Source organism: Dromaius novaehollandiae, chromosome 15 (genome assembly GCF_036370855.1).
Source record: "Dromaius novaehollandiae isolate bDroNov1 chromosome 15, bDroNov1.hap1, whole genome shotgun sequence".
In the NCBI taxonomy this organism is placed as follows: domain Eukaryota; kingdom Metazoa; phylum Chordata; class Aves; order Casuariiformes; family Dromaiidae; genus Dromaius; species Dromaius novaehollandiae.
In genome coordinates, this window is record NC_088112.1 from 14,590,287 (window position 1) to 14,610,662 (window position 20,376).

The 20,376-nt window shown below is 41.4% G+C and overlaps 2 protein-coding genes across 10 annotated transcripts in view; one reads left to right on the forward strand and one right to left on the reverse strand.

The window, feature by feature from the left end:
- Positions 1–15: 15 nt before the first annotated feature.
- Positions 16–9,253, forward strand: KIF20A (kinesin family member 20A). Of its 2 annotated transcripts, none has more exons than XM_064521006.1 (19): positions 16–114; positions 730–905; positions 1,409–1,498; positions 1,618–1,737; positions 2,186–2,324; positions 2,422–2,609; positions 2,697–2,841; positions 3,428–3,628; positions 3,867–3,978; positions 4,072–4,143; positions 4,734–4,877; positions 4,962–5,127; positions 5,387–5,551; positions 6,261–6,400; positions 6,496–6,598; positions 7,218–7,425; positions 7,773–7,864; positions 8,140–8,277; positions 8,768–9,253. In XM_064521006.1, the coding sequence occupies exons 2-19, from the start codon at positions 747–749 to the stop codon at positions 9,038–9,040; spliced, it is 2,655 nt and encodes an 884-aa protein (XP_064377076.1). In that variant the 5' UTR covers positions 16–114; positions 730–746; the 3' UTR covers positions 9,041–9,253. The 2 variants fall into 2 exon arrangements, with proteins under 2 accessions (XP_064377076.1, XP_064377075.1); XM_064521005.1 differs by having other exon boundaries at positions 51–207.
- Positions 9,254–9,380: 127 nt separating this feature from the next.
- Positions 9,381–20,376, reverse strand: part of SFXN1 (sideroflexin 1) — a 30,522-nt gene continuing 19,526 nt past the window's right edge. For 6 of the 8 annotated variants that reach the window (XM_064521011.1, XM_064521009.1, XM_064521012.1 and 3 more), the window contains 6 exons: positions 19,767–19,852; positions 18,385–18,512; positions 17,788–17,837; positions 11,820–11,869; positions 11,044–11,091; positions 9,381–9,486 (listed from right to left, as the gene is read on the reverse strand). In XM_064521011.1, coding sequence (XP_064377081.1) covers positions 9,390–9,486; positions 11,044–11,091; positions 11,820–11,869; positions 17,788–17,837; positions 18,385–18,512; positions 19,767–19,852 — 459 coding nt within the window. In that variant the 3' untranslated portion in view covers positions 9,381–9,389. Of the gene's footprint in view, positions 9,487–11,043; positions 11,092–11,819; positions 11,870–12,303; positions 15,478–17,787; positions 17,838–18,384; positions 18,513–19,766; positions 19,853–20,376 lie in introns of those variants that run through there. The other 2 variants (XR_010391745.1, XM_064521014.1) reach the window with 2 other exon arrangements.

Here is a 20,376-nt window from a genome sequence, read left to right on the forward strand (position 1 = left end):
GCGGCCCCACGGCCGGGCGGTGATTGGCGGCCGCGCAGGCTCGGGCTCCTATTGGCGGAGCGGGCGTGCGGCGGGGTTTGAAACCGCTAACAGAAGGCGCTGCGCGGAGGCGAGGTGCGCGCGAGCCGTCGCGGCCCAGCGGTGCCGGGGCGTGCGGGGGGCGCGTCCCTGGTGGCGGTGCCTCGGGGAAGGGCTCCTGCCTCGTGGGTGCGTGCGTGTCGCGGGGGGGTTCCCTCGGGGGGGTGTGTGTAGTTGTGGAGGGGGGGGTGTTTGCCTCGTGGGGTGGGTGGGTGGAGGAGGAGCCTGCGTGGTGAGGTGTGTGTGTGTGTGTGTGTGTGTGTGTGTGTGTGTGTGTGTGTGTGTGTGTGGACGGGGGGGTCCCGCGTGGGTGGTTGGGTGTGTGTGTGTGGGGTCCCGTGTGGGTGGTTGGGGGTGTGTGTGTGTGTGGGGGGTCCCGCTTGGGTGGTCGGTGTGTGTGTGTGTGTGTGCGTCCCTGTGGAAGGGGGTGGTCCCATGTGGGGCTGTGTGCGTGTGGTGGTCTGTGTGTGTGGAGGAGGGTCCCATGTGTTGGGTTGTGTGTGTATGTATGGCCGTGGGGTCTTGGGGAGTGGTCTGTGTGTGTGTGAGCTGAGGGTTGTGTGCATGGCGGGTGTCTGTGAAAAGGGAAGCTTGGACTCCTGGAGGCTGCTGTAGCATCACACCATTTCTGCTGCTCCCCTTTTTCTCTAGGAGTCGTGTGAGACATCATGGCCCAGGCACTCCTCTCCCCAGGGCTGTTCTCTGATGATGAGGCTGCAGCCTCCCCTGTTCTTGAATCCACAGCAACGGGGTTTGGGGCTGATGTGCGCAAGGACCTGCTGTCAGAGTTCTCTGCCATCTCCCCAGACCTTGGGGGCTCCCAGCAGGTGAGGTTGAAGCTCTTTTTCCACAAGCAGGATAGTATCTTGGCTTGTGACTGCTGTGTCTCTGCAAAAAGGTGTTGTGATACAGGGTGAACAGCGGCCCTTCAGAGGAGGCTAGAACAAAATATTGCCTTCAGAAAAGATCCTGCCTCCCTGGGGGGGGCGGCTTCTGTTGTGAGGAGTGTACTCTGATGGCCACAACCAGGAGGTGCCTCTTGTATGATGCTTGATCTGGGAGCTGGTTTTAGTGTCAGGTCTTTGGGCTGTTGGTCTGATTCAATAGCTACACAAAAAGAAAATATCAGGGTGCCTCAAAATGTGTAAGCAAGCTTGTTTTCTGGTGTTGCGGGGCTCTTGGGACCACTGAAACATTCATTAGTTACGGAGCACCAGGTCAGGACAGCCACGTGTGTGTTACATGCTGTGGTTCCCATTAGCATTCTGAGTCTGACAGACGGTTGTGTGGCCTCTCTGGCTAGCACATCTAACCTGTGCTGATTTTGCAGGCTGTAACTGAAGACAGTAATGGGAAAGTAAAGGTGTATCTTAGAGTTCGACCCTTGAAGGCTACAGAGCTGGAAAAAGGGGAAGATCAGGTAAGACATTGAACTAGCAGACTTTGAGATAGTTGCCTCTGCATGCTTGGAGGAGCTATCATTCTTTGCCATGGCCTCTTGTAAGCCATTGCAGTGATGGGATTTAATTGGTCTTTCAGGGTTGTGTCTGCATTGAGAACTCGGAGACCCTTCTTCTAAAAGCCCCCAAGGACTCCTTCACCATGCGGAGCACAGAACGTGGAGTGGGACAAGCAGCGCATAGATTCACTTTCACCCAGGTAGGCAGCTGGGACAAACAATCCTTCTGGAACTTTTCTGAGCTTAAATCAGCATTACGGCTAGAAAAGCTGGGCTGATAATAATCAGTGATACCAATGCACTGTGTGAGTTATGTTGTTCTCTTGTACAATGCTCTACTGAAGTGTGGGTTTTTTGTTTTTTGTTTTTTTTTTTTTTTTTTTTTTTTTTAGTTGAGCCTGCCAGCCTTTTTGGCAGCAAATGAGAAACTTTTTTTTTTGTTCATGGAGCTCTAAATACACTAGAGGCTGGTGAAAAGATCAGAGTGTTTTTGCAGGGACTTAGCCTGGAGTGACTGCTGAGTCTATGTTCATGGTGTGGGGGGAGTGGAGGGGACAGTAGTAGCGTGTAGTATCACTTGAACAAGTGATAGTCAGAAGATAGGAAAGATCACTGTGAGGCTACCTATTTTCTTTGTCTTGTTTGCAGATTTTCGGGCCAGATGTGGGGCAGAAGTTGTTCTTTGATGATACAATGAAGCAAGTGGTAAAGGATGTACTGAATGGGCAGAATTGGCTGGTTTACACTTATGGCATCACCAATTCAGGGAAGACTCACACTGTTCAGGGTAAGAAGAATACTAGATGTTAGTGGCCTGTTAAGGGAGCTGTCTGCTTCTGCACGTGTGCTGAGTCCTCAGCTTGCTGTGGTTGCTCTTGCCTCAGGTACCAGCAAAGATGGTGGGATTCTGCCTCGGTCCTTAGCAGTCATCTTCAATAGTGTGGGGGACCGACTGTATCAAGCCATGGATCTGAAACCTTCACTCTGCAATGAGGTGATGTGGTTGGACAGCAGGCAGGTTCGGCTGGAAGAGACCAAGAAACAGACCTTGCTGCGAGGGGGTCTGTGGGAGGTAACCATGCTCCTTCTAGGTTGCTTATATTAAGAATAGGGAAGCGATGGTGTTGTAGCACAGGCTCATGCTCTTCACTCCTTCCAGGAGGAGCTGTTAACACCACTGAAGAGGAGTCATAGTGCAGAATCCCAGCTTCAGGCCACCACGAGCGGTAGTTTCGACAGTGGGGTTGCTGGCCTCTCTTCATCTAGCCAATTCACCAACCATTCAGACATCAGCCAGACAGAAGGTACATCTGGCAGCATATTGTGTACTACCTGCTGCTTTTTATTGGAGGCTGGAGGAAGAAAGGAATGCTTATTTGGTGCATAAGGGAGTGAAGATTCTGCAGCCTCAAGATATTTTTTGGGGAAAGAGCTGCTTATTGAGCAGCTGAGCATTATGCTATGGGGATAGGTGGAAAGCAGAGTGCCTAAGGTGACAGGCTGCTCTGAGCACTTGTGCCCAGACTGTCAAACCCAGGAGCTACTAGCTGATCAGATGTCCAAAAACAGTCATCAAGCTAACTAGGACTATAACTCCACTTATCCCAGGAAGGGCTCCTGTTTAAGATATCCTATACTTCTAGAGTGGAGATCAAGCATATAAAAAGTCCTTATACAGAAAGGAGGATGCTGCTAAACGGAAGCTTAGACTGGCTGACTGGGTGTAGGCATCAGAGGAGGTCTGGATGGAGGGGGAGGGGTATAGAATAGGTTTGGGTCTGGGACAGTGTTTCTGCCGAGGAAAGTTACCCCAGCCTCTAGTTAAACCATTCAGTTTGTTTGGACTTGTGAAAGGCTGCAGTCATGCATTTTTCTCTTACTCTTCCCCAGAACTGGGCCCTCGCTGGGCTGACCTGGATCGTATTTCACTCACTACCACAGGAGATGTGCAGTTCTCCATCTGGGTCTCCTTCTTTGAGATTTACAATGAGTTAATCTATGACTTGTTAGAACCAGCTCTACCAGGCCAGAACCGCAAGAGGCAGACGTTGCGGCTCTGTGAAGACCAGACTGGCAACCCCTATGTGAAAGGTAGATTTGCCTGAAAGATATGTTTAATGGCCTGCTAGGGGTGGGCCTGGGTGGATCATACTTGAGGGATGTGTTGGGGAGTATAATGTTCTCCATGGCCCTGAGGTTTCTGATGTTTAGGTAGGGTGGAATGAGGTTTGTTAATGCCAAGGAAGTACAACAATGAAACTTGGGCTGAGGTAATTATTTCTCTGCCAGTCTCCTAACTGACTTGCCCAATGCATGCCTGCTTTTCCAGATCTAAATTGGATCAACGTCCGTGATGCTGATGAGGCCTGGAAGCTCCTGAAACTGGGTCGGAAAAACCAGAGTTTTGCTAGTACCCACATGAACCAGAACTCCAGTCGCAGGTCTGGGGTGGGAACAGAGTGTGTTTAGAATGAGTCATACAATTCTGAGGGTTATACTTCCTTTTTTAAATATCTGCATCTTTCTTCTTACAGTCACAGCATCTTTTCTATTCGGATTCTGCACTTGCAAGGAGGTGGCAGTGAAATTGTTCCCAAAATCAGCGAGTGAGTTTCATGCCCTTTAGGACTAGGGGTTCTTCCTGTGGACTTGACTTTCCTGTCTCTGCTGTGGTTATGGATCGGGGTATGGGAAGTATACTGAGGTGGGTCTAGTTGAAAGTACCTGGAAGGAGTAAACATTCCCATTGTAAGTCCTGGAATTGATAATGGGAAGGAGTTTGTGAGGAGTGCTGCAAAGTGCAGCTTGAGGTAGTTATCAGGCTTTCTGAATAAGGGAGAATGTGGTAACTTTGCCCTTGTACTGGAACTGGTTTAACTGTTGCTGATGCCTGTTCCTGGGATGTAGTTATCTGGAAATGAGTTGACTCAGTACCTGGAAAGTGGATGTCCTGAAGACTGGCAGATGATCTTCCATCTTGGCACTACTAAGCTAAGTTGGTATTACCTTGTGTAACCCCTACAGTTAAGGTAGATCTTACCATCCAGCAGTAGCCTATACTGCAAAGGTGCTCCTGTGCTCTAAGGAAGCTGGAAGGGTAAGCAGGGTTAGATGATCACCGGATGTCTGACTTCTAAACCTGGGTAGAACAAGGCAAGCCAAGAGGGTCATGCAGTATCTCCTGTGTTTTCTTCAGGCTATCCCTGTGTGACCTTGCGGGGTCAGAGCGCTGCAAGGACCAGAAAAGTGGGGACCGAATGAAAGAGGCAAACAACATCAACACCTCCCTGCATACACTGGGCCGCTGCATTGCTGCCCTCCGCCAGAACCAGCAGTCCAAGTAAGTATCCAAGACATCATAAGAAGGTGTGTGGGAAGCTGTTGTGCTTTCCCATGTGCATCCCACTCTTCTTTCTCCCTACAGACTGAAGCAGACTGTGGTTCCCTTCCGGGACAGCAAGCTAACCCGTGTGTTCCAGGGTTTCTTCACTGGACGTGGACGCTCTTGCATGATTGTCAACATTAACCAGTGTGCATCTACGTATGATGAGACTTTGTATGTAGCCAAGTTTTCAGCCATTGCCAGCCAGGTCAGTAGTACATCTCAGGATTGTGGCATGCTCAGGATACTTCCTGCTTCTGTGGGAATGGGGCCCTTTCCATCACAAGGGAGCAGGGGGATGCTTGCAAGTCCTCCCCATGCTTCTCCAGTGGATTACTGCTTCTGTAGTATTTCTAGATTCTGCTGAATTTAGAGGTTTGACAAACTGCAGAAAAGTGTCATGTTTAAAGACTATGTGACTTGCCGGTTTTGTGGACTTGAAGTAATGGTAGCCCTTTTCCCTTCAGCTTGTACAGGCACCTCCCACAAAGGTAGGACTTCCGTCCATACAATCAATCATCAAAGAGCACATCAGGCGAACCAGCCAGGGTCCAGAGGCAGTGGTAAAGGAAGAAGTGGAACCAGAAGATGACAGTGAGGATGAAACAGATATCACCATGTATGAGAAGAAGGTGGGTAGTGGTATGTTTTACATCCTTTATAGATGGAGGGGCATGAACATGACTGTTAGCTTTGATCTGGGAGGTTGAGCTGGAACTCAGCAATAAATAGAGATGACAGAACCTCAGAAGGATGTGGGATCCTTAGACCAGGAAATTTGGAATCCATGAAGAAAACATTCAGCAGTTGGTCAAAATCTGAAGCATATACTTAATTTGGAAACACTTTGTCATCTGTGGAATAGTGACAGTAAGAGCTCAGTTGCAGATCCATAATCTCTACTGTGCAAGGGAAATCTAGAGATCAGAAAGCAAAACAGATGGCTTAAATTCATTGAGGAAAAATAAGAAAGCTTTTTAGGTACTCAGCATGGGCAGCTGGACTAGCTGAAAGATCAAGAGATGGAGGGAAGTCATATACCTAGAGAGACTTGAGCTGTAACGTGCCAAGGTAGCAAAGGCCAGTGCAGTCCTCAGCAGTGCAGGAAGGGAAACTGTTCCAGAGGTAGTTCCATCTGGAGTGCAGTGTTGTTTAGGCAGTCTCACTAGAGAGGAATTCAGAGCAAGACTGGCAACTTCTCTTTACAAGTGACTTAAAGCATCTTAAACCTAGATCCACCCAGCCTGGAGGTATGAGATCAGCAAGGTTTTTTTTTCTAGGCCTTAATGCTGTTGTGCACATCAGCATTGTGGACAAAGCAGTTTTGTGTCCTTACTGCAGGACTTGTTGCGTGTAGTGGAGGCTGCACGAGAGCTGCTGGTGCAAGAGCGGCAGGAGAAGCTGCAACTAGAAATGCGCCTCCGTGAAGAGATCTGCAATGAGATGCTAGAGCACCTGCAACAGAAGGAGCAGTGGTGCAGGTACAGCTTATTTTGAGAGTGATCAGAATCAAGGTGAGCAGCAGCATAGGGGAGACCAAGAACTGCCAGATCTGATGCCTATTTGCTCTCTGTAGCCAACATGTGGATGCCCAGAAGGAGCTGCTGGAGGAACTGTATGAAGATAAACTGAATAACCTGAAGGAGTCACTGACTGACTATTACCAGGAGGAGATCCAGGTTTGTTCAGGGCTGTGGAATGACATCAGGAAGTGGTAGTGGGTTTGGGAAGGGACACAAGATATTTGAATCCAGGAAGTTGGTTGTTGTGCAAACTTGAGGCCAAGGGTTTTGCTTTTGTGTGCTGTAGTATTCCTTGATAGCTGGATCCACAGTTCTTACTTCTTGGCTATTGCTCTACATAGTTCACCAGGCTTTCTGGTTTTCAGCCCATAGCTTGTAAGCTAATGTAACACCATTCCAATTCCTCTATTTGCTCAAGATAAATAATATCCCTCCACCCTTTGACTCTGTAGTGACTTGCTTTACAGTCTTCAGATTAACACAAGTTCTGTGAATTTCTCCTCTCGTTTTTAGTTGTGGTGATGGGTACAGGCCAGTCTAAATTTTTCACTCTATGGCATTTAAATGGCCTCTGAAGATGCCAAATCTCTAAAATCCCTTGTGTGTGGATCTCCATTAGGAGATGGCTTCACTGTCTTCACTTAAGCACATTAAGTGCTGTGTCTAGTGTGTGAAGTGCATGATTTAAGAAACTGAAAGTTACTGAAGTTTCAGTGAGCAAAAGTTGTGTTAAGAAAATTCTGTTAGTTCTTTATAAACAAACTTGCTCTCTTAGGAGCGTGATGAGAAGATAGAGGAGCTCCAAGCTGCTCTGCAGGAGGCAAAACAAAAATTGGACAACCTGCATACTAAGCAAAAGGACTCAGAGCAAGGCCTGCGTAGATCAAAGCGAGTGGCTGCCTCATCCACTCTGCAACAGGAGCTGCTAGAAACTAAAGCCAAACTGGAGCAATGTCAAATGGAGTTGAATATGGCGACAGCAGGTAATGCAGTGGTGCTGCACTGGCTCTGCCAATGTCTGAGGCCTCCTTGCAGAGGGTCAGAGTACAGTACTGTGTACTGGATTTGGACATCCTGAAACCACTATTTTGAGTTGTGGGAGGAGACAGGAAGTGTGCTGGATGGATTTGTCCTCATTGTTTACATGATGATCACAGAATCTAGAAAGTCCCTTTACTTAACTGAAGGGAGATGAAATAGCCATGTCTGCACAAACCCAAAGCTTTTCTCAGTTTGCCTGTGGCAGCTTGTCTCAAAGGGACTACTTAACTTGAGGAAAAACTTAAGTCTTATGAATATACTATAGCTTGCTGCTTTTGTCTGTTCCCAGAGATGCGCAAGTACCAGAAGTTAGTGGAGCCACCTCCCTCTGCCAAACCCATTACTATGGACGTAGACAAGAAGCTGGAGGATGGGCAAAAGGTAAATCCACCACTGTGTTACAGAAAGGCACTCTTGCCAGGGGAAGTAGTTGCAAGTTTAGAGTGTTTGGAGCTGCAGTCTCCAGGTTTTTAAAGGAATGGTTAAAGGCAAGAGATCTGTTGAAAACAGACCTTTATCAGATGGGTGGAAGGTGCTGCTATCAGTGACACCACTGGACCTCACCTTAGTACTGTGTGTCTGGGTTACCTTGAAGGGCCTTTGTTTCCAGAGCAATGTCAAAACTAGATGTTACATTAAATCTCTCCCTCCTGTAGAATGTCAGATTGCTGCGGTCAGAATTGCAGAAACTTGGGGAGTCTCTCCAGTCTGCAGAGAGGGCGTGCTGCCACAGTACAAGTGCAGGAAAACTTCGAGAAGCCCTCTGTACTTGTGATGACATTCTGGCTAGACAGGTAACATGTCTGTTTTGTTGTGGGTTGCAGGGGATTTAGACTAAGGCACTTTGCCATAATCAGCAGATAAACCTAGGTTCTTGCAGCTGCAAATATAAATGTCTATTGCATTAGGGGGCTAGATTGCTAACTCTTTCAATGACTGAGTCAAACTGCATATTTATAACTTGGACCCAGATTGTTCCTGTTCAGTCACCTGACAGCCTGCACTGAGAGTAGGAGAATTTTGAGTTTTCATTTCCTTAACCACTGCATTCCCTCACAGCTGCTATGACAGCATGTTTTTGCAGCAGGATGGATTCAGTTTTTTCCTAGCTTTACTGTTCCTGTTTTGTCATTAAATGGCTATACTGGTGTCAGTAGAAGTTTATATGGTCTTATTTAGCACACCAGTTAAACTGCCTTTGCCAAAGTTCACTATTCAATTCATAGTAGCTAGGGAGTTAGGGAAATTGTCACAGATCTGAATATACTGCCTTCACCTTCTCAGGACCAAACACTGGCAGAACTGCAGAACAACATGATGCTGGTAAAACTAGATCTGAGGAAGAAAGCAGCTTGCATTGCTGAACAGTACCACACTGTGCAGAAGCTCCAGGCTCCTCCAACATCTACCTTAAAGAAACGGTTCTGTGCCAACAGGGAAAATCTACAACCAAACCAACCTCCTGGTAAAAAGCCCTTCCTGCACAACTTTCTGCCACGTTCAGCTTCCCGTCCTGTTGTTGGCAGAGGGTGGCAACTTCGTTCAGTTGCTCTATGACACTTACCAAAAAGATATCTCTGCCCCACTATTACTGGAACAGGTGGCAAATCCAATATAATAGCATCTGTTTGTGCGCTTGTTTTTTATTATTGTAGCTGCTTGAGAGCTTACGTAAACATTTGTATATGTATGGTTAAACTTTTAATCAAAACCAAAGTGGACAAATAAGCTTTTGTAACTTAAACACTATAATGAGGAAAGTTCTTCTTTGATCATCCACATTATTTTATATTTAAAGTTGTTTAACAAAAGGACAGGTCAAGTGAGTTCTCTTTAACTATGTTGGCACATAACTCATAAATCAGTTCACAAGATCCTCTGGGAAAGACAGTCTGCCTTCCTTGAATTATAATCCTTTATTAAAGTATACACGTTCTAATTCAGGGCTGCTCTCTTGGATCTTGGCTTGCAGTTCTGGCTCCAAGCGTGCTACAGACATGGAACTAAGCAAAAGAAACAGTAAAATGGTTATATATAACAAGCACTTGAGTCTAAACTAAGAAAGATGATGCATCTGGTTAAACTGCCTGGATTGTGAAAAGGGTTTATTTTCTTGTTTTGTGTTTTTCTTATGAACAAGTCATGCTTGCAGACCAGGGGTGAATGACCTCTTAAATGGCAGTAAGATGTTCTACTGATTCAAGAAACAGCTGAACTGCTACTGTCATGAGGTTAGGAATCTACTTAGTTACTTAAGGTCATTCCTGGCAATAGAAATAGAGCCTAGAAATAGAATAGAGCTTCCCGCTCTAAAAGTTTGTTCTCTTAAAAATAATGTATATGCTTATTTAACTTACTGCATGATTTTATTCAGCCAAATAAAGGAGTTATTTTATAAGAGTCATCTTGCATGACCTGGCAGCTGAATTCAGTTTTCTGTAATTTCCTAAATACAGTTTTCACAGCTGCAATTTCCTAGATACAGAGATCTAATTTTTCTTGTGAAATTAGTAAGCAAATTTAGTCTCTATGAACATGAACTTGAGAGCCTGGTTAAAATCAGGAACTGCATCACAATTGCTGTGCAAGTTTTTCAAGTCAACTCCAGGTAGCCTAGTGCCACTTTTTTTTTTTTTTCCCAATACAACACTTTTCTGTTCTTTGCCAGACAGGGAAACAATGTCAAGTTGCTTTGTTGAACTCAAACAATATAAACAAATTAATGCAGATGAAAATCAGATATTGTTTTCTAGAAGTCAAAAGCTATTTAACTGATTCAGCGCCAAATTGCATCTTAAGTTGCATTTGGCACCTTGTCAATTACATGTACTAATTTTGGCAATCACTAATAATACAAGAGGGACAGGTCAGTTGAGTTTAAGACCCTGCCCTTTACATACTGCAATTTGAGGTAATGTAACTGTAATTGGAGATAAAACCATAATGAAACTTAGATGGGTTAGGTATAAAAAAAACATTTCTAAGATAGTGTTGCATTGATGAAAAATTCTTATTTGGAAAAAAGGTAAATCAAATTATGAATAAGCACATATAGTCAAGTGCTGTTCTCTATAACCAGTAGGAGTTCTCCATTGAAAATAAAATGGGATCTGACAGCATTCAACAATGTCATGACCTTATTAGACATCAGTCTGTTGCTTGGGCTACATTAGTCTCTTGCATGAATCGTCCCAGTGATTCCTAACTTATCAAGTTCAAATTCCTCCTCTGAGACTGGAAGTCCCAACCTTCTCAGTCTGGAATGGCATGTCCAAACTATTCCCCTAAGCCTCTTCTCTTGTTCACTATCCCTCCATAGATGCAGCTCTGAAGCTGCTAGGAGTTTATAAACAAACAAGCCCACTTCAGCTATTATGTATTACTGATGAATAAGAATTATTACTTTTCTGAATTTTCTCATGTTTATCACATGTTATATGGGAATTGAGACTGTATGCTCTAAGAAGCAATGACCATTTATTTGTGTGTCTTTCTGCAGTACCTTGCATGCATCTGGAAGTGTAACATTAAAGTAAGAATAACAAAACAGGAATATGTACCTTTTTTGAGGAAACAGTGCACAGCACAAGGGTGTTGCAAACACGAGACTAGAGAAGATAAAAATGGGTTTACAGTATTTAGGATACTAAAAGAAAATTCAAAACCCTTAAGCATGATCTTCTAGACAGAAAACTTATTTACTTTATTCACTGTTTTTTGTGGACAGTGAGGAAGTGCTGGGTAACCTTTATTTTTCACTACATTATACCATATGAATTAATTTACCTACTATGCAGTAGTAAATGCATCAATGCTATGCTTACAAATGTGTATAAAATTTTCATTCCATGTCCTTTCACAGCACTTTGCATAGGTGTACATGACAAAATACTAGACAGGAGATTCAAGCCCTCAATTAACAAGAACTGTGCTTCAAGAATTCATCAAAACTACAGGATTAGATTCCAATTATTATTTATGGAGGGAACAGCCAAAGCACCTTTTAAATCAAGCTGCTAAGTGCCTTTTCTTTGCCACTCCCATTCTCCCTCCTCCCTACTCTTTTCCTGGAAGTTTCTTCATTACTAACTGCTTGCTTTTTTTTATATCATTATCAGTTACAGAGATGGAAGTCAAGTAACTGCTCCAGTCTCACTAACTTCTCAACTCAATGGAGGAACAAATCATTTCTGCAGCTTCTTGTTTCTATTGCTTTAACCTACATAGGCTTTTCCTTTAAATTAAGTGCAAATATTTCCACTTCCTCCTTCCAAAAAAAAAAAAAACCTACAGGTACATCTTAAAACAGCAGACATGATTCAAACAAATCACTCACCAGAAGCCAACTAATCCAACTTGAATGGGAGCACTCATCCATGGAAATCTCTGTTAAAAAATCATACACAGTGAGTATGGTATCTTTTTCTCCCCTTCCTGGAAACTTCTTGTATTGTAAGAGACAGATTAGATCTAAAAGACTGGGACACAAAGAAGGCAAAACAATTACTGGCATACCTTAAACCTGAGCTCTAATTTGAGAGCCTGATCCAAATCCTTTTGAATGTAATAGAAAATTCCCGGGGATATCACGGTACACAGGTATCCTGAGTAAGTGTCCCTTAGAAACTGCCATAGGTGGCTGGTGGTTTTCCTCGAGACCTGATTCTGACCTGAGTACATGCACCATTTCTTCTGTGAGTCACTTATGCTCATAGAATCTAGCAACATTGCCAAAGTTTGGAGCAATACAGCCAGTGCCAGGTCTTGAGCGCACAGTGAATTTGGTCCAAGAATCCCTGTGCAGAGGTAGCTCTAGCTACAGCTCCTCTCTCCTCGCTGACATTGAATGGTTCTAATTTACAACTGGGGATTTGTTTTGTGTGCAATAGCAGCTGCCATCCAAAAATAAGGGAGGTGTCTTGCCTCTCTTAGCCCTTTCTCCATTCATGTGATTTGTTCTGTGAGCTACAGGGGTAAGTTCCTATGTATCAGTCCAGTATACTCTAGTTCTGCAAGAACTCAGCTCCTTTTATAAAAGGAAAAAAATAGTGGAGGAACTGGGGAAATAAAACAGAAAGCAACCTGTAAGATACAGATGCTTATTTTTAGCATATTCTTCAATATTTTGACTTTTGCAGAACTCAAGGAATATAACAGTTTTCTTGTAGGTCTTTAAATGATTTAGGAATCCCCCCTCCCCGTTCTGTGTTAGAATTTTAGTTTAAATTAATTACTAATGAAATAAAACCAGACCTGTTTAAATGAGACTGCTGCAATTGGCTTTTGTTGTTACAATAAAGTAAGTGCCTCCAATAAGCAGGACACACATAACTGCTCCTATAACAAGAAGTTGATTTTAAAACAAAACTGCTAATGAGTTAAAATTACACATTACAGTGGATAAGTACAAAGATGATGTTTTCTGCAAGAAACATTTCTCCAGCTGTAGAAGTTGGTGGGAGGGGAACTGGTGAATAAGAGATGGTCAATATTTAAAGGGAGAAAGGAAGTTTAGAAAGCTCAGTAGGATGCAGCTGGTGCTAAAAGTAGTATGAAAGGCATGGAAAACAAGCCTGGAATAAGCTTTCTCCAGAGCTTGAGAGTGATGAAGAAATGATGTAGAAGATTGTTCCTCTTTTTCTTGGAGGCAGTCTGTAATCCAGAAATGAGTGCAGGAAGAACTGTGCAATTCAGCAATTGCTTGCAACAATCGATAACAAATGGAAGAAGACAGCAATAGCAAGAAGCATAAAGAGTGAATTTAGCAGTCCTCTGCTGTTCTGCCATTCCACTCTGTCCATCTTAACTTGACTTTCAGCTGAGATAAATTTACTGAAAAAGATTTAAGCTTTGTATGTTGGGAGAGTTAATGATGACAGATGATGTGACCTACACCAGAAGGTCAGAAATCAGACTGTGCTTATCACAGCTTAAGTATGAAGGGCATAGGACTGTGGTGGGACTGACAGCTGTTACACGTATTTGGGAAAACAAGTCAATTTCCATACTGTGAAAGACTTCAATTTGAGGGGAGAACTAAGGGAGAGGAATGCTAAGCATTGCAGTGTGAGCTGAGATATTTAACAGAAAAGCCCAAAATATGATTTTATAACTAAAAGGAGTGTTAGAGGGTATCATGACAGTATTATTATTAAATATTGGTTTCAAATCTTTATCTGAGTTGGTCATTAAACTGAAAGACAGAGGTGTCTAGTAGTACACACAACATAAGTAATGCTTATTTCATTTGGTGGAACATTTTTTGCCAAAGTGCCTGATCCGAAGATAAAGTTACTTTATTTTTCAAGAATGCTACCAGACTACACTAATTAAGAAAGATGGTGGGGGAAAAAAAGATGGTGGGGAAAAAATCAAAAAGGTCAATATTAAGAATTGTAACTGCCCAGGGAACAATTCTGAAACAATAAAGCAAGTCTCAAATGCAGACTGTACATCCCTACAAAGAGATAAAATAAAGAAGCATATTTAGTGTGCTAGACATCTATTGTTTAACCCAGGAAGAAGGCAGTTCCAGATGAATTAGGATTTAATTTCCAGATGACTTTGTGGAATCATTAGCAGTTAGTGCAAATAAAGAGAAATGCAGAAATGATAATTAAGCCAACAAAAGACACAAGGAAAATCAAAGATTTCCTAAATGCTTTCTTTCGTTGTTAGATCTTAAAGTCTGCCAGCTTTCCCAGCCTAACTACGCCTGTTTTCAAGAAGATGAATAAATGAAACGACAGTTAAATTAGGAACGCATGAAAGAATCTACAGCATAAGAAGGATGATTTAAAAAAAAGGTGCTCTGTTCTAGTTTTGTAACAGTTTTGAATACATATTTTAGCTGCAGTTTAACAGAATCCAGGTAGCTTGTTTTATAGGATGCAAGAGGAAATTAATGGAGTCAACTTGAATGTCAACATGCTATGCAAAATAGGAGAGAAACAGTAGATGAAGCTGTGAGAGTGGTAATATAAATTAAAACTTCAGTGTCAATTAGAATTTTAAGAAGTTTCTATGGAAGAAAATTTATTTCTTTAGGAGAAAGGTTATATGTAACTAAAATAAGGCTATAAAACCTATGCCTCATAATAATGTTGTTTATGGCTCCTTCCAGTGCAGCAGATAAAATAACATGTTTCTGCACATAGCTAGTCAAGCGTAAATCAGTAGAGATAATGAATACAGACATTATATAGCCTAATTATCAAGAATCACTACACTGCTTAATTACACAAAATGCATGCCAAAGCTGCTGCTGAAATCTAGGGAAAAAAAACCACACACACACACGTGTGTGTGTGTGTTTTGTGTGTGTATTTACAGCTTTCAAGGCAAGAAATAATTAGATTCTTTTTAAATCAGCAAGTATATGTTTGTATTTTGAAAATATCCTTGAACCATTTTCTAATAGTAACTATAGGGAATATTGTAATTCACACCAGTGTTGTCATCAAAACGTCCTCATGCAAAACAGTGTCAGAACACGAGGATGAATATTGCTATATTACCTACAACTTATCTCAAACATCAGAGAATGACACCCTGCTTCTATCTCGCTGCAGATCATTGTTCTATTTTCTTCATTATTTAACAACCATTTGACTATTTTCTGACCTTCTTGTGCTCTGGTTAATGGGCTTTGGCAGACATACAAAATTATTTTCAGGAGTGATGATGTGCAAAGCAAAGGCTAAGAGAAATGAGTTAGTAAAGCATTGTGTGGGTGGTGTCAGAGTACTGCAAATGCGATGGTGCTTCTGAAACCTCAAGAGAACATGCACAAGCTGCTTGTTAAAAATGCAGCTCATTCCTTAATGGTTTTAATACTAATCTATGCCAAGTGTTACCACTGACTACCTGCAGAGCAGTTTCACCTGAACTCACAGTCTTTGAGGCTGAGGGGAAGGAACAGGTGAGCATAAACGGTCATGATGGTACCAAAAACCACTGAGTAGTCACTGAAGAAATCTCTCATTTTTGCTGATCTGAAAAATTCACAACACCCTTATATTGATTATACTGCACAAAAAATAATCTGTATTTGTCTCCAAACCCTGAGAAAACCTTCCACAAATGTCACGTAATTGATAGTTGAGTTGATAGCATTTGTGACATCTCTCCCATGTCAAACCCATGTAAAATCATCTTTGCTCTAAATTTACAAATACTTTGATATTGGAAAATAAATATTGCTGTTCTGAGTAATTAATACATTCTCAAGAACAAAACAGTATCATGAGCTGCTTAAAGTCACTGTACCAACAGGACAGAGGTCAAAAGACCAGCAATTATGAAATAGCCAAATCAGTAGAGGGCTTTTATACTGTAGAATAGTAGTATATTTGGATGCATTGCAGCCTCACTTCTTTCAGGAGATATAAGCAGCACGCACAAGCTTTTACTCTAAAGCTCAAATGCTGCATTTCCTATTCTTACATCATGAGAAATAGTGTTTTCTGTTAAGAAAGGGGAGGAAAAAAAGCAAAGCACTTCCAAGAAAACAAAGTTCAAAATTTGAAGACACTTGGGACCTCTTCCTAGTGCCTCATTTATATACTAACACACAAGCATTTTCAAATGATGCATATAGCTGGGTAATCTAATTCAGCACAGGAAACATGAGCAGAAATAATATGAAATATAATTTAAATATTTAGTTTTAGGGAGTTTCATCTTAGGCGAACAAACAAACAAAACCAAGCAACCCCCACAACTGCTTTTTCAAGGAAGGGTCTGGAAACTTTCAGAATACACTTTCTTTTCTTTTCCAACAGAAAGGAGTCAGACCCTTCTGGACTATTAGTTCCAGCTTGTCTGATGTGTTTCACAGGCAGATAAGAGTTTGTCCATAGCTAGGCAAGAAAGTAAACCAGTGATATCAACCAGCAAAGATAAAATCCCCTTTACTCCTAAATGGCCCCAGTCCCTCATGTGAAAACTGTTTCTCTCAATTTAGACAACCTAATAAAGAATTTCATTACTGTTCTTCACCATCTCATGTACATATAGGGTATAACGTTGACTTAGTTTATATACTTACTAACACCAGGTTTTTTGAAAATGGCTTCACACTACTTTAGCACAAACAGAATATAGGAAATATATCATCTTTACTGAAACACACCCATCCAATGCCTACCCTGCACTTGCTTTTTCAGTAATTTTAAAGGGTCACTTTCAAAAGAAGTTTTTATCATCGTTATTATTTCCAAACTCAAAGTGCTACTACAGCAGATAAGCAATGCTTCCTTATTAATATTAATATCTAGGAAAAAAGCATTAAAAATTTTTGCTATATTTGTAATAAACCGTATTTCAAGTCTTGAAACAAGGAAGGTTTATTAACTAGGAGGAACAGTGCACTTCAAGAACAATCACTAAAATAATGCAAAATTTCAAATTTTCTTAATGTTATTTTACAGTGTAATAAAAAGAACCCACCTATCTCTGTCTGTGAAAGGCATAAAGAAAGCAACCACAGAGCTGTAAAGCAGGCTCTACTGCCATACTGCTCATACAGTTCAGCACTCTCAGATCTCACCCATTTTCATGATGAATGCTCCACTTACGCTTTGCACAGCATCTTAGGCAGTGTTTGGGAAGTGCAGGGAGCGTTTAAGGAAAGATCATGTTTGAGTAGACAAATCAAGGCATCTTACCAAGTTCAGCTCGCAAAATCTTGTGTACAGGGAGTGGTGCAGTGGAGAAAATGAGGAACTGGCAGTTTTAAAGGGTTGGATCTCATCTAGCTCTGAACAACTCATTTAAAATGTTAAGGCCCTGATTCGGACAAGTACCTTCATTTGTTGTCCCTCCATGTCATTTGGATTGCGCCTGTGACTTAAATTCAGGTTATGTGTAATTGCTTCCCTGAATCAGAGGCATAGTTCCCTTCATTTGTTTCTGTCTGCTTTCAGTTGAGAAGACCTGTTTTTTTGAAAGAATTACTCAGGTTCTCCCAGATTTGGTCTTAATGGTTAATCCCTGGTCAGAGTTGGAGGCCTCTAAATTTTAGTTCAACATTTTAGTACTTAGCACTCCCTAAGTACTCATTAAAATACTTCAATAGAATTAACTGGCACAGTTACAAGTATTTCAGATGTTTCTGAACATTCAAACTCCAATCTTATCCTACAGGAAGAAAAAATAAATGGTTTTCAGTAGCACACAAGTTCTTTTTCTAACTACAATATTTGGTAGGAAAATATGAAGACTCAAATAGTATTTTAAATATAACATGAAAATATTAACTTAGGATATGAATATATGTATATAGATTATCAACAAAGACTAACCTTTAAAAAGGCTCTCTTTTCCAATGTATTCATTATAAAGGGAGGAATTGCTGCAAATGAGAGAAAAAAATATGAACCTTGGAGAAAAAGGCATTTTTTAATTTTCTGTTAAGATGAACTAATGTATTACAACACAGTTTTAACAGCTACTTATCATTAGTTGAGCTTCCATTTCATTCTGCCAATTCAAGATACCAGACTGGTATTTTACAGAGGTAGATTATCCCAAGAAGCGGAGCTTCTAACTTGACACTAAGCTAAACCTGAGCTCAATAAGCTGGCACTGGTCAAAGCATCCACTCTCCACTAAACCAATTCCACTCAAGTAGAATTTGCTACTATTCCTTGCTAGCTATAACTCTTCTGCAAAAGCATCCCAAGAGCTCTTCTGTCACCCTTGAGTGTATCATACTATAGACGTTTTCACAGTAAGAAGTGGTGTACACTTCCCTATGGAACTTCTTAACAGACATGTTAATACTGCCTGCAAAACTATAAGATAATTTGGCTTTTGAGAAAACCTGTTTTATAGAATTTAAGCTCTCCTCACTTCAGGAACTAGTAATCAAGAACTATATTGACTGAAGTTATCCTTACCCATGCCAGGAGCAGCCATAAGAATCCTTGATATAACCACTTGAGTAATTGCCTGCTGAGCTGCTTTGGTTGATTCACCCAATCTGTTTCCATTCTCATCTGTGACAGGGATTCCAAACTTGAGTTCCCTGTTGAAAGATATAAAACCCGTGACTGTCATGCATTTACCCAGCTTCTGTCAGCTTATCTCTCTCCTCTTTAAATTCTGTCAGTTATAAAAATTATGTCCAAGATGTTGACAAAAGTGGAGGTTTATTTTCCAAGCTTGTTTTTAACACTCTTCGGCACAAAAGATTTCAAAAGGCAGAGAAGGAGTTGTGGAAGAAGCGAACAGCTGAATATCTGTAACAGCAATCTACCACCTGAACCTGATCCCATGCATTTCAAAGGGGAGGAGAAAAGATCTGTTATCTCTGCAGTCTACAGAAAGGACAGGTTCCTTCCAAAAGCAATTCAGAAAAGTTGAATTTTCTGGACTGCTCTCAAAGTTGACTGTCTTTTCCCACAGACAACACAGAGAACGCAGGAAGATAAGTTTCACTAAACTAAAAAGTAAGTCTTTGTGAAAATCCCCTCCCTGACATTCTAGTCTTAGAGGTTTTCACTTTAACCAGTAACAACATATTTGGAAGTATACAAGTAGGTACGAAAGCAACTATGTTTGTATAACTCTATTATTCTCTATGAGATATTTTGCTCAAATGCAGGATTAGGTGCTAAACCCACACCCAGGAGAACTTCTACGAGAGTAAGAAGCAGATAAAAGGACAGGTATACTGAAGACTACATTAATTCTTCTCCTTGCCTTTTATAAGAGATAAAATACTACAATGGATTGAACTTCATTGTGAATATAAACTTTGAATACTCCCTTTTTCCTCCCATAACCTTCTCTTCATAAGAGGACATTTTCCATTTGTTTTTTCCCCACTTTATTTTTAGTTTTAGTCAAATCAGATTACATGTGAAATTTTGTTTCTGTGAAAGGGCATATTTTTGTAATCTCAGATGATTAAACAGAACTGCAGAGCCTGACTTCTATGACTAACTTCTGCATGTGGGATTTGAAGAACCATTTTTGAAATGACTATATTTTTCTGAAGAGGAGCCTGTATTTAAAGAGCACATGTGATCAAGTCTTGAAGGACAGGCACTTGATTTCTGAGATCCAAGGCTGAAGAAATAAATGGATATTTATCTGAAGAGAATGAGGATGTTCTATTTTATATGTGTCTCAATCAATCAATCAAAACAAGACGGCATGAGGTTTTTGCAAGGTGCTGAAAAAAGCTAAAGATATATAACATGCTTTATTTAGTGACTTGCTGATCTAAAAACTTGATAACATTTTTTCTAGAATGAGTGATCTTTCTTTTTCTTACCTTTGTCTCATTAGTGGAATATTAATGCAGTTAGCAGCAGCAACAGCAGCAAAAGGAACAAATCGTCCTATAAGAGGTGAGACATGCTGTGAAAAGCACAGAGAGAAAAAAAAGAATACAGGAAAAAGAATTACATAATGATTTTTTTCCAAAGGTCATATTAAGATGCTCTTCATGTACTAGTGATAGACCAAATTTACTTCCTTTAATTTAAAATTCGGTGAAAACTCACTGGTGGGGCCTGTAGCAAAACAACAAACAAATAAGACTTAAGTCATAAATACTTCCATCAGAGTGAGCACTAGCATGAGATTGGCAAAAATAATCTTAATTTAGTAGCATCACTGCAGAGCAGTGTCAGCTTCTGTGTGCGCCTGTCAGCCCAACGGCAACACTAAATGGACCTTAACATCACTGTCTCCACTGGCAAGGTTACAGCCAGCAGACGTCCATACTAGCTGCTTTGCACCTAAGGGCACTGACTATACAGAAGCTATTCATCCAGTCAATATATTATATAATCTGAATTACTCTCTTAAAATAGTCTCTCTCTCAAATAACTTGTCAATACTCTACCACTCCCAATACATTAAAGCATAAGCATAACCAA

What these genes read in the sequence shown, in the direction of transcription:
- KIF20A (XM_064521006.1), top strand. Translation starts at nt 747, where the DNA reads ATGGCCCAGGCACTCCTCTCCCCAGGGCTGTTCTCTGATGATGAGGCT. An exon ending in ATAGATTCACTTTCACCCAG is followed by an intron (nt 1,738 to 2,185) that starts GTAGGCAGCTGG and finishes TCTTGTTTGCAG; the next exon opens with ATTTTCGGGCCAGATGTGGG. An exon ending in TTTCAGCCATTGCCAGCCAG is followed by an intron (nt 5,128 to 5,386) that starts GTCAGTAGTACA and finishes TTTTCCCTTCAG; the next exon opens with CTTGTACAGGCACCTCCCAC.